General features: G+C 40.9%; 1 protein-coding gene across 5 annotated transcripts in view; it reads right to left on the bottom strand.

Moving 5' to 3' along the window:
- The window catches only part of lnx1 (ligand of numb-protein X 1), a 36,973-nt gene that overhangs the window by 22,958 nt on the left and 877 nt on the right, over positions 1 to 13,138 (bottom strand). For 3 of the 5 annotated variants that reach the window (XM_082524012.1, XM_082524015.1, XM_082524014.1), the window contains exon 2: positions 8,369 to 8,882. In XM_082524012.1, the coding sequence (XP_082380138.1) occupies positions 8,369 to 8,823 (455 nt within the window). In that variant the 5' untranslated portion in view covers positions 8,824 to 8,882. Of the gene's footprint in view, positions 1 to 1,083; positions 1,258 to 8,368; positions 8,883 to 9,726; positions 9,884 to 13,138 lie in introns of those variants that run through there. The other 2 variants (XM_082524013.1, XM_082524016.1) reach the window with 2 other exon arrangements.

The following is a 13,138-nucleotide window of genomic DNA, read 5'->3' as shown; positions in this document are numbered from 1 at the left end:
TCCGGGATCACAGAGCTTTGAGTTCACACGGAGCTAGTGAATGTAGTCAATGCTTACTCCCACACAAAGAGAGACCGAGGAGCCAAGAAGGAAGACGGTGTGACGTACAGTAAATGTATTAAATGTTAGATTATCCATCAATGTCAATTTGCAAGCAAAAAATAAAAGTATTTGCAACTTTTCTCTGGTCTAAATGACTTAGATCAAACTATTGGCCAAACAAAACAAGCACTACTAGGACATTACATCATATGACTAATATTAACTAGAAGTGTATTCTGCAGATCAGGTTATAATGAACACAGAAATGTTGACACAGATGTTTCCATGTGCATTAGTTCTGATATAATGTTTGATGCAGAATTAATTAGAAGGAAATGTGCAGCAACAGGTGCATTATTATGTTATGTTGTTTCCAACACAGACAGATTTCTCAATTTGTTCAGTATAACAAAATGAATGTGTGTATAAGTGAATGTGTAGTTTATTTTCAGTAGATGCAAACGGAGAGTAGCCAGATATGAATTTTTAATGTGGTGAAAGTCTGTTCCACAAATAAACACAGAGTAGTTACAACCGTCCGAGAGCCCATACAGGCTGTACACACACAGTGTTTGTGTGTGTAAAAAATACTCGCTTGTGTGTCCAAATACTGTATTGCTCCAGTCAATACAGTAGTGACACACTAACACACATGCTACTAAAGAGAACGAGATAAAGGCAGAGATGCCATGCTGCAGTGCCGCTCTGTAGCATCCCAACCGTCCTGGACAGCATAAAGCACAACCTGCTGGCTCTGCTGCGTTTTAGCGCCACAGCAACCAGTGACCAAAGCATCAGGAAGCAACTGACTGGTTGTTTTCACAACAAAGAAGAACACCCTGACTCTTCAAGCGATGATCCGAATGTCAACATTGGAAGTAATATACAAATATGCATTAACGCTCTGAATGCAGACACAAAGAAATGGGTTTTAAAAGTAAACAAAATGCACGATTACACATAACAGCTGCGCTGATGGAGGGATAGGATGGGTAGATGTTGATGAAGAGGATGCAGGAGGAGGCTGAGTGTTGTACTCACAGTTCTGAATAGAGGATGTGCAGGTTGCCCAAATTGTCTGTGTAGTTGGCCGGACTGAGCCAGGGCAAAACTAGCAGCAACAGAGCCTTCATGATCAATGCTCTGCTCCTTTTCCTCTCTTTTCTTCCCTGTTTCCTCCTTTCTGAACTATAGCTCTCTCCTCTCCTGTTCCCCCCTCCTCCCCCTCCTCCTCCTCCACCTCCAATTCTCCGAACCTGGCCGTGCTGACCTACCCCTCCTCGCCTGTCTTTCTTCTCAAGGGGCGCTCTCAGATTTGAATTAATCCTCGACTTCCTTCCTTCTAGCCTCTCTTTCCCCCTTTTGTTTTCCCTTCTCTACTTATGTCTGTGTGAGTTTCTTCCTCTGCCTCAGGCTGGTTGCCTGGTCATCTCAGCTGCAGAGGCAAACGGGCCAGTTGCCAGAGGTTGAAGACGTAGTGGAGGAAGAAGAAGCGGCAGAAGCAGGTGCAGAGAAGTCCCGTTGGTGCACAAGAGGAAGATGTAAAAGTACAAGAAGAACAGGAAGAAGACCCTTGCAAAGGTGGCACATTTGGAATACAATTTGAGATGTACGGCCCCTTAATCTGCTCTGGGCACTGGCGAGTTGTAAGAGGATTTGTGCTCGTATGCGTGTGTGTGCATGTCAGTCTCCCTCTGTGTGTGCGTATGTGTGCGCGTGTGTGTATGTCAGAGAGAACAGCGCAGGCTGTGACTTATACTGCAGCAGAAACCACTGAGGTGGGGGGGATGGAGCAGACCAAAAAAGAGACAGCAGGGGGGGAGAGGTACCAGGTGCGCTGTGATTGGCTCTACCCTCTTCACATGCGTACTCTCACGTACACTCCCATACATACATACCCACAAGTACAATCTCTGCATTCACCTCCCCCCTGCCTGCACATACATTCACCCGTGAAGGGGAGGATAGAGAGTATGTTGCCTTCCAAAACCCTCGCCCCTCCTCTCTAACGATGGACTAATCCCAGTGCAGCAGATTGGTCTGATCGCTCAAAAGAATCTGCCTACATGTGTGGAAACAAAAAAGACAGAGCATGACCAAAACACACCGGCAAATCAATATTCTCTGCACGGGTGGAGCCTTGTTATCCTGAGTGACATGAATGAGAAATATGGGCGAAAAAGGAGAAGATTTAGAATAAGTCTTTACTGACACACTGTCCATTTTCATTCATTCATTCCATATTAATTCAATTTTGCAATGTACAAGAGCTGGTAAATGGAAGGGGAAAGGTAATTCATAATAACAAAGGATGAATCCATTCACCAAGACTTCTCCACCTGTTTAGATTGATTGTGGAGAAGCTGTGGGAAACATGGCTGGAGGAGAGCTGTGTGCTGACAAACTGTATTAGGTGTTGGTGACAGCAGCCAGCATTAACTATTGTGATTTGATTTTAAATATGAGTAAGATATGTTTAATCTGCTAACTGCACTGATGGTGTTTGGGGTATGCATGGGGCTTCTTTCATCCTCTTCTATCTTTTCATTCATTTGTAGTAAACAGAGTGCAATGGAAGTGAATATGAAATGCAGGAGGACATCTGATCTATTTTTATTCCGTTCTATCAAATCTCACCCTCAGTGTCACGGACCCGGTTCCGGGGACTCGGGGTTCGTGAACAGTGTGGACCTTTATTGTTATTAGTGTATTGGATGTATGTTTGCTGCACTGTGTTCTTGTGTTCAATGCTGGTGTGTGTATGTGTGTGAGGCTGGAGGATGAAGGACAGTCACCTGCAGGCCTGATGGGTGTGGCCCTGCCAGCTGCTGGTCACGCCTAGCTTACCACACACCTGCTTCTGATCAGGATCGTCGGGGGAGCTACTTAACAGAGCGATGGAGCTTCCTCCGGCGCAGGATCGTTGAGTTAGACTCCATGTCAGTGTTTCTAGTGTTGTTAAAGTGTATGCCTGCCGGAGTTGGTGCCATAACGGCTGTGTCTGTGTTTTTCCCCAGGAGGACAGCGGAACACAGGACTGCAAGACACACGGGGTGTGTGAAGGCACAGGGGCAGAGAGCACGGGATACCAGCACTTGGGAGAAGACACGTCACGGGAGTCGAGGGAGCACTTTTGGAGATTCAATGTGTGGTGTACCATTACCTCACTGTAAATAAACCCACTGTTCATTCCATTAAGTCCAGCGTTTGGGTCCTATTTCCCCATCTCCCCACGATCTGCCAGCCAGACCGTGACACTCAGTCGCGTTTCCGTCAGTTTATAATTCATTTATTACTCAAAGTAGAGCAATCAAGCCATATTCTATTCATGTAGTCCAAAATTACAAGTCTGCCTTTGCTTTCTGTTTTCTATTTTGCTCTTATATTTTCCACCCTTATCCGATTTTCATAGTGTTGAGCTACACTCAAAAAACACACTTGTAAATTGTGGTGTAAATACCCTGACTGGATGAATTTCTCATGGATGGAGGCAGTATAGTTACCGGCTGAATTTTTTCCTCAATGCGTTTGTGCATCTGTGTGTTAATGCATGCATGCATGCAAACTGAGGCATAAGTTGTCCGGCAATATTTGAACAGTACGCACAGCAACAAGACCACAGGGCACGGAGGAAATGGAAAAGTAATTGGATTGTGACAGGATGCAGTTTGTGAACAGAAGCCAGTCTGCCCCACAGGACTCATTTCATTCTCTTGCACATTAACTTGGAGTCACAAAAGAGGCATCATAACATACACATAAACACATACTCCAACCACATTATTACTTTTCATTTCTCACTCACAGCAGCCAATCCATCATACTGACACAAAGTCATAATCTTTAAAAGTTTTTACAGAATATTTTTGTATTCTTGACATTCTGCTTTAAAGTCAGCTTACAAACCAAGGCTGTTTAAGCGCTAATAAGTAACATGTAAAGGAAACAAAGAGATGGTGTGACAGTGTTATAGCGTTTATCTGTGTTGCATCTTTTTCCCAGCTTCGTGATATTCTCTATTGCAGGAGTTTGCAATACAGTAGAAGTGCCTACTCTCTTTTCCTAGAGCTCTTTTTTAAAAATAAATTATGCAGTAACACTTTATGTATTTCTTCTCTCTGCTACTATGGTAGTACTAACGAGAAACCGTGTCCTGAAAAAGTACATTTATCTAGCTCCTTCAGTGGTTCACTCTCTGCAGATGGTGAAGCAATTGAATTAAAAATCTTTGCAATAAAGACTGTGGTTGCTTGGTTATTTAGTTAGGTTTCCAAATAAGTCAGTTTCTTTTTTTAATCTTAGCAGTTTTACAAAGTACTTTCTAATTCATCCACTCAACCAGACACATTAAAAACTCTTGTCTGCCATTGGTAGCAGCTTGGGCACCTCCACTAAGACACCTGTCCCATGGAGGTGTCAAAGACTGAACCATTCACTCTGCAATTAGGGGCTTAGAGACCAAAACCCAATAATAACACATCAATCCAGATAAGAACCACTAATGTATTAAACAAAGAATCAGAATCAGAGACATTATTTCATATGTCTCAGATATTAAGGTTACCTATAACACCCTTCTCTGCAGAGTGTGTTATGTCATCTAATATCAAATAGGTATATGTAAATAACTATAAATCTGCTATAAGAATTACATAGACAGGTAAAACACTTTTCCGCTTCCCTCACTGGGTGGCTTTTCTCCCTCTATGAGTGTCTATCTAGTGAAACACTAATTCGAACATGTTCACCAAAACCATAAACAGAACAGTACAGAATGAAATGAAATAAAATAAAATAAGCACAGAATAAAATAGAAAATGTCTGCATGCATCACATGTATTTACATAAGCTTTGAACTACTCCTCAGTGGGCATTGGAGGCATACTTGAAAAACAAGGTAGTTTTCATAAAAGGAAAAAGGAGATGAACAAAATGCTGTCATGCTCAAGGCAAAATATCATCAAAACAGAACTCTGGGTAAATTGGCTAATATGAAAAACATGAGAATGAGAGACCTTCAAAGCAGAAAAAAAAAGATTTTGTGCATTATAGATAGACACATAGCTACATGAAACTAGCGAATGAAAAGAAAGAAAAGAAAATACCTGGGGGATCACATAAGGAGGCTATTTTTTTTTTTGCCATATCCTATATATCCATACAGGGAAAAGTAATAGAAAACTGAAAAGATACTGAAGATTACATAGTTGAGATGTTATTCTTGATTGCAGAGATGTGTCCAGGATGGCATTTTCTCTATCCAAAGGCCAATAAAGGTCACAAATGATTAGATTAGTATGAAATCAGCTCTGAACAGATGGCATGGCTGTCTAAGTCATTAGAACTCCTGACACATTGCCAGATTTTGGGGTAGCAACAGCCAGAAACAGTCCACCCATCATTAGAACATAAAATACAGGCAGAGGGAGGAGCAGCGTTACACACATGAAATGGGTACTGAAAGCACATCTTGACTGGCTTAATTTCCCCAAATTCCATTTTGAGTTTTTATAAAATTTTAGGAAATTTGTTCCAATCCTAAAGCATAGTTAAGTTTTGTCTTATTGCTATATACTTGGAGGGCCATAAAACAAACTGCCATGGCACTGATTCTACAGCAGAAAGCATTTTTAGGTTTCTAACCCATGCAAAACAACGTGGATTTACTCTCACATTTTAAAGTGCTATTCTCACATTAGCTATTTAACCATCTGAAGGACAAAAGGATATAAATGAAGAGTGGGAGCAAAATTAATAAAGGTGCTTACACATGGAATGCACAGGAACAGCTTGACAGGCAAGAAAATATATCTTTGCAAATGAAATGATAAAATGATGAAATTCACTGTTTGGAACTCCTCTCCAACTCACCGCTGAGTGAGTTGGTGAAAAGAACTTACAGTATTTGTATATAATTTCCTCCTGTGTCACTTTTGTCCTGTTAAAATTACACGAAGGCGTTGATTATACTTGCTTGCGGACATGGAAACAGACAGCTGGAGATAGTTTCTGTTAAACTTCTTTAAATCTGCTGCCCGGAGCGCTTGTGTACTTTATACATTGTACACATGTAAGTGCAAGTTCATAAAAAACAAGCAGGCTCATAGACATTTGCACAGATGCTCGCAGTCACTGTCTAAAGATGACATGTGTCATGTGACCCAGGGTTTTGAGTTTCCGTTCTGGACTTATTTTCAAAAGTTTGAAGGAATGACGTTGGGTTTTCCAGGTTATCATAAGTTTTGGGTTATCTAGTTTCTGAACATGTCTCTTTCCTGTGCCTCTGAGCTTGTATTTGTAATTCTTGATTTCTGGTCAGTTCATGTCTTTCCTATTCTGATGTCCATGTCTGTTTCTCCCCTGTCCCAGTGTCTAGCCCATGAATCTCAGTGTTTGTTACTTCCTGTCTTATTTTGATAGTCTCTCATCCTGTGTGTGTTGTGTTCTGCCTCGTCAGTCAGATTAGTTTCAGCTGTGTTCCTACCTGTGGTCTGTTCCCTCGTTATTCCTTGTGTATTTATGTCCTCAGTCTCCCTTGGAGTGTGGTTTTGTTTTTTTCTGTGAGGTCTATGGTTCCTTAGTAGTTTCCTAGTTTCCTGTTCCTAGCACCTAGTTTCTTGTTGTGAGTTTAGTTAATTCTCATTGTTTCCAAGTGCTGCACCTGCCGAACCTGCCACAAGGCTGAATTGTGACAAAATGACACGGCCATTATGGACCCAGTAGCTCTCAACCCCTTAGATGAGTTGAAGGAGGGCATGATTTTAAGGTGTAAGGATATCAGGGAGCAGTTAGTTATAGGCTACAAAGACTGGTATCCACCATTCCTTGGTTACTGGACTTACTACATGAGGGTGATTGAAACTGACTTTCTCTGTCTGGATCAAATAAAGCCAGTGAAACAAGACTGTTTTCAATACAACGGGACCTAAGACTGATCAGTGTGCAACAAAACAGGCTAAATCAAAAGACTGTTAATTCAGTTTGTTTAGTTTCTTGTGTATATCTAAGCCAGTCGCTATCAAATATGAGTTTATTGCTCCTGAACTGACTAATAATGAACTCTCTGTTCAAAGTCCTCTGTTTCTGAGCTGGCAAGTAATAAATCAGTTAATTTTGATTCTGTGCCCACCAGTTGTGAAAATAACATGTCTAGGGGTTCAGAGCCTGTGGATAACCCGGTCTCAGGGTCTGCTCCGTCTTCGTCTTCAGCATCGCGGTTGACCTCCAGATCCTCTTTGTCTCCACCGCTAGAAAAAGCCCCTGAGTTTTGCCCCGAGGCATTGTCGATCTCCTGAACTATGTGTGGTTTTTGGTTTTTTTGGACTCTGTTTGTCTCATGCACCCTGTGTCTTAGTAAGGACTCATAAATTATCTCTGTCTTTGAGTGGTGCACCTGGGTCCTTACAGACTTACGGAGATGAAAAGTATAATCCCGACCCAAGACTACTAGTTTCCTATAGTTTATAATTTAAATATACTTGATAGATTCAATATATAGAGAATATTAACCAACATCTTTCAATAAAAACTCAAAGACGCCATGTACCCACTGGACCCTGATGGAAATGTTTAAATCGGCATTTCACTGAAACTATTCTACATTCCTGCAAACAGTGTGTAGAGTCATCTTTCTGAAAGCAGTCTCTCACCTCTACAGCTGAATCCTTCTGGGAACTGGCCTCAGAGAGCCACACCTCATTATAACATTCACATTACATGAAGGAAAAGACTAGGGAAGAAATGACAGGCGAAAAGATGAGCAAGAAAAGAAGGTATAAAAAGAGCATAAACAGATGAAACGAGTCTATGTTTTGGAAATGGGAAATAAGATTCAGGGAGGGACAAAATTTTTAGAGTTTAAGGAGTTTTAGGCAATTTGATTTTTCTAAGTTTTAAGTGCAAATGAATAGGAAATACTCCTGGTGCTTATGTGTGGTGTGGGGCAAGATTCACTAATTATCCCAGCGGCCTTTGGGCTAAGGAAGTGTTAATGAGCATTAATGAAAACAGACCCAGACTGAGAAAAAAGGAAGTGCTTTCTTTTATAAACAGAGGATCTGGGCCTAGTTTAGATGGAAGTCTCGTTGGAAGAACTCTAGCCTTTGGGACTGGAGCTGTGGGCTAATGACGACGGGAGGAGGAGGAGGGCGGGAGACTTGGAGTGTGTACTTACTTCAGGTCATTGTAGAGTTTAGTAGACACATCAAAACCAAATAGAAGAAAGGAAAAACCAGGAGCTAAAGTACTTGCTTACTTTAATAGCAATACTAATAATATCATTTTTAAACAGGGAATTTAATGGTGCAAACTGTTTCTACCAGCCTACCTGAACTTGATGTGGTCTTCCAGTTGACCACGGGGCATTGTTTCAGTGCAATGGTCAGTGAAGGGACAAGCCACGGACAGCTTCTCCAGCAGCTTGTGGACCAGAAGGCTGGGCTTCCTGCAGGTCTGCAGCATGAGGGGTTCACGGCACACAGGACAGAAGTCACTCTCCAGCAGGAAGCTGGTGAGACACTCTTGGCAATAAGTATGTCCGCAGGGCGTGTCCAGAGGCTTGATGAGTGGCTGCAGACAGATGTGACAGATGAGGTCATCGTCCACTTCATCCTTGTAAAGGTACTCATGGTTCTCTTCCAACTGATGACTGTGGCCACATGATGCGCACAGTTCAGGAGTCGGAGACAATGATCCATAGTCTGAAGGGGAAAGAGGTGGAGCTGATGCTTCAGCCATTGCCGTGGCAACTTCAGGGTATGTACTCTGCTCCTGGATACTCATTTGGAGAACACTTGGGATGCCATGTTAGAGCTGGTAAGGAGGTCATTAGCAAAGGAGAGCTGTGGGGAAGATAAATATAATGCAAACAGACAAAAATGTAAAAAAAAATATAGTCTGTATTCAAAAGTCAAGTGCAAAAGTGTTACCAGCAATGCTTGTAGGGTATTTTCACATTTCTGTAGAGTATTTACCTAACAACAAGTAACTGTTGTTGTGATTTGGCACTATATAAATACAACTGAACTGAATTAAATGACTGCAATTATATGAAACTGCTTCATGAGTAATACTGATGCATCACTATATAAGCCACATTTACCTGTTTTAGTTGCTCAAAATTAAATCACTTTGAAGTACTATAAATTTCAGGGTCACTATTTGGGTCCAAAGAGTGACATATATCTAAAAGGGCGATTTGCTCATCCTTTTTTTGCTATGAAAATACTCATGATATCTTGGAGGAGCCGAGCAGGGACACTTTTATTTTTATATTTTTCAAACACAACTACAGAACATGTTGTGTGCAGCAGTCCTCCAAACCTGTCTTTTCTCCTCAGTTTGATTTTCTGCACTGACACAGAGAAGAGAGATCGAACAAGTGAGATTTCTTCTGTGGATGCAGCAACATCAATACTACTCATGTCAGCAGAAAGTGCAGAGACAGATAGAATCAGATAAGTCTTCAGCCTCCTGCTCAGTGTACAGCCTGACAAACATACATCACTGTTAATCCACAGCAATGTGACATGATTTTAGACGTGCCAAGTCTTTTTTTTTTTCTTTACTGATACACAGGTTTACATTGTGAGTGTGCCAATGAACGCGTCATATCCAAAACCCAAAACAGGCATGCTATTTGGGCACATGGACACAAACAGATGGGCTCAGTGAGGCACACGTCACCTTGGCATAAGCCATCTTGTTGACTCTCCACATGCTTTGTTTCTGGACCCACTGCTGGGTGTTGGCTGCTTAATGAGACACTAGATCAAGTTAGAAAAACAAAACAACAACAACAAAACTTGTGTTTGGAGCCTACAAAATATTTATGTAATCCAAGCCCTAGTTCTGTTTTAATTGGACAGATTCCCATGCTCTTCTGCTAAATAATTTATTTCTAAAAAATTATAACTAACAATAGACTTTGATGTGGATTCCAATATGGTAATACATACAAATCTGTCCTACCTCTTTGTGAATACATGCAAATGTCCAGATTAACCACCAAGCTGCAGAATTAATCAATATAATTTCTTTTTACAGTATGAAATTGTTGGGTGGCAAGTTGTGAGAGCCACAAGCTTACAGTCTTTTGGTATGCCGGGTAGCGGAAGGCTAATAAGTAGAGGCTTAACAGTCTTAACAAAGATGAACTTTCCCTCTGAGAACTTGTGGTGGCACAGCTGATTCATCACACACTGTGGCAACGTCTGACTTTGTCTATGAAGCAGAGCACTTTCATCACTACACAGGAAAAGCTACAGACAGAAAAGGGGAGGGAAAGAGACCAAGTACCTGTCAGTAGGTGATGAGAACAAGAAAATGGTGATTCATAGTCAAAGTAAATAAAAAATAAAGCTTGTCTAATATTCTCTTTAGCTTACGTCTGTTCTCTTCTCGCACTTGACGCAAAGCTGTTAAAAAACGATTCAAACTAACAATAGTATTAAACAGTGATGTGAAAAAGCAAGAGCACAGAGAAATAAAAATGAAATCTGGCATGCACACCCTAGAGTTCGGTAGCACGGGGGGGTGCTGGATCAAAAAGAAAATTCTAATATGTTAGACCACTACAGAGCTCGCGTATAATGATTTTATAACATTCCAAACAAGAAGAAGAGCTCCAACTTCTGGCTCATCAAATGAACATTGATGGGGTTTTTTCTTATACATACTAACAAACGAATATTTCAGCCTCGTTGAAGTGCTGAAACTGAGAATCTCAAATGATACCACAAGGAAATGTAGTTTTTTGGCTTTAGAAGCCAATATTGACCCATTAATAAACTTAAAATGTAATTATGTATCTATGTCCGTTTGTATCCTATCTTCTCCTTAATGTGAATCTAAGAGGGTACACAGTCTATTACAACTGGGATTAAATTATTGAACTTAAATTATTGACCAAAGAAATCAATACATGCTCTTTGTCACTTTGTATAAAATATAAAAAGTGTTTAAAATTTCACAAATTGTAATGTCCAGAAGAAATTTATCAAGAGCTAAAATTGATATTGAGTAGAAATGAGTTAAGCCCATTGATGCAGCCCTTAACAACAGGCCAAGTTTCTCATGTGGCCCCCTGGGAAACTTAATTGCACAAGGGGCCACATGAGAAACAGGTAGCACTAGGAGCTACCTGCGGCTCCTGGGACAACACTGGTGGTTCTCAGGAAGGAGTTCCTTTTGTGTCAAATGCGTCACTGATCTTGGCATGATCTTGACTTGGCTCAGTCCTGCGCATAAGAACATCTTCCAACAAACGCAAGATATTCCAGAGAGAGGAAAGACAACTTTCACCCAAAGATGGGAGGCCCTACCTTTCTCTGGAAATCGGTTCTGTTCAGTCAAGTCAAATCACAACAGCTGCCTTAAGGAACTTTACATTGTAAAGTAAAAATACTACAGTAATAGTGACAAAAACACAGACAATCAGATGACCACCTATGATCAAACATGCGGTGAGAGTGGGAAGGAAAAATTACATTTTAACAGAAAGAAATCTCCAGAAGCAACAGGCTCAGGGAGGGGCAGCCATCTCCCGTGACCGGGTGGGGGTGAGGGGAGGGAGACAGGACCAAAGAGACACCGTCAATCAAGATATATAATTCCTGTTTGTGCTGTTTGTCATTGTGCTGCAAATTTTTCGAACTTTTAAAAACAATTTCTCACAGGGATCATTGCATTTCTTCTAACTTACAATCAAAGATAATCTTATGTTCGGTTATTCCAACAGATCGATGATGTCTTCCATTGGGTGTAGTTCTTTTTTCTCAAGAATTTTACACTGGAGAAGTTGAGCCTGACATGCATAAATAACATCTATACAACATGGCACAATAGCAGGGATATTCCCAGTGCTGCTACATGTATCTACATGCAGACATTTCATGCTTTTGCACACCTTTTTTTTTTTTCCATGCAGGCATATTCAGTGGACACACCCGTGCCTGAGGAGCATTGGCTCATACTGGATCATTCCTAATCTCTGAAGTGATAAGTTCACTTTGTCACAACAGTCCTGTGGGACTGCTGCTCTTTCCTCACAACAAAATCATTCACGACAGCTAATTGACTGAACCTTGACTACATATTGTTGACGTTTAATTATTGACTACACCGGCCATCTAGTATCCAAAGAGAATGAGAAAGGTGGGGCTGTCAGGCTCAAGGCTTTCAGTTTGGACTACAAAGTAAAAAAGATGTTTACATGGTAAATACAACACTCAGGGTAGTCTTTATTTTCATCTTTGAACTATAGTTATGCCAGTTGTTGGCTGTCTAGGCCTTATGCAACTGAGTGCAAAGAGAGGTGTTTATTTAGCATAGCGTGAGCCTTCTTTCATACAGTTTGCACATTGTCTTTAACTACCATTGTTTATTCACTCTCAGGTTTCTCTCCTGTGATCTGAAATAACTTGATGAGTTAATAAAGAGACACGGCCATGCCAAGTCAGCTTCTTTTCTTAACAAACGATTGTGAAGAATAAGCCATTAATAAGGTAATTTCTGTATCAGCATTCTCATTGTCCACACTGAGCTAGCTTGTTGCTATGTACAAATCCACTCCTCATTTCTAGTCACAGACATCAAACCATATTTGTATCAACCAAACAAAACACACCCTCAGCGTAAAAGTCAAAGCCTGACAAATCAGACAAAGTATGAGTGTCTGCAAAGCAAGTTCATGCTGCAACATAATGATCTCTCTGTCAAATCAAAGCACCGTGTTACTGTAATTGACAAGGAAGACACCTGTTACAGGTGTAGCTTAAAGACCGTGAAGATAATAAACTGATCTGTGACTCGTGTTAGGAGAAATCTCACTTAGAGAGTGGAAACAATAAGTTCCTCATTGACAAATGGGTTAGTCATCATATCATAAAAATATTTAAATAGTACCAGATAACCTGCTGACAGGTCAATAATCAAGGACTCTAAGCTTAACATAGCACAAGGCAGGCTGGACTCAGGCACAAAAGTTACGTGTTGTAGAGCATAGGCAGTTGTGTTCAGACATGTCCATGAGACAGAAAAATTCCAACAAGCCATTTTTTCTTTTCATACAAACATCTGTTTTGCAATCACACAGCGA

The sequence above is a fragment of the Aulonocara stuartgranti genome (assembly GCF_965226115.1).
Source record: "Aulonocara stuartgranti genome assembly, chromosome: 23".
Taxonomy (NCBI): Eukaryota; Metazoa; Chordata; class Actinopteri; order Cichliformes; family Cichlidae; genus Aulonocara; species Aulonocara stuartgranti.
Note: the sequence above shows the minus strand (reverse complement) of the source record. Positions and strands in the feature narration are given on the sequence as shown.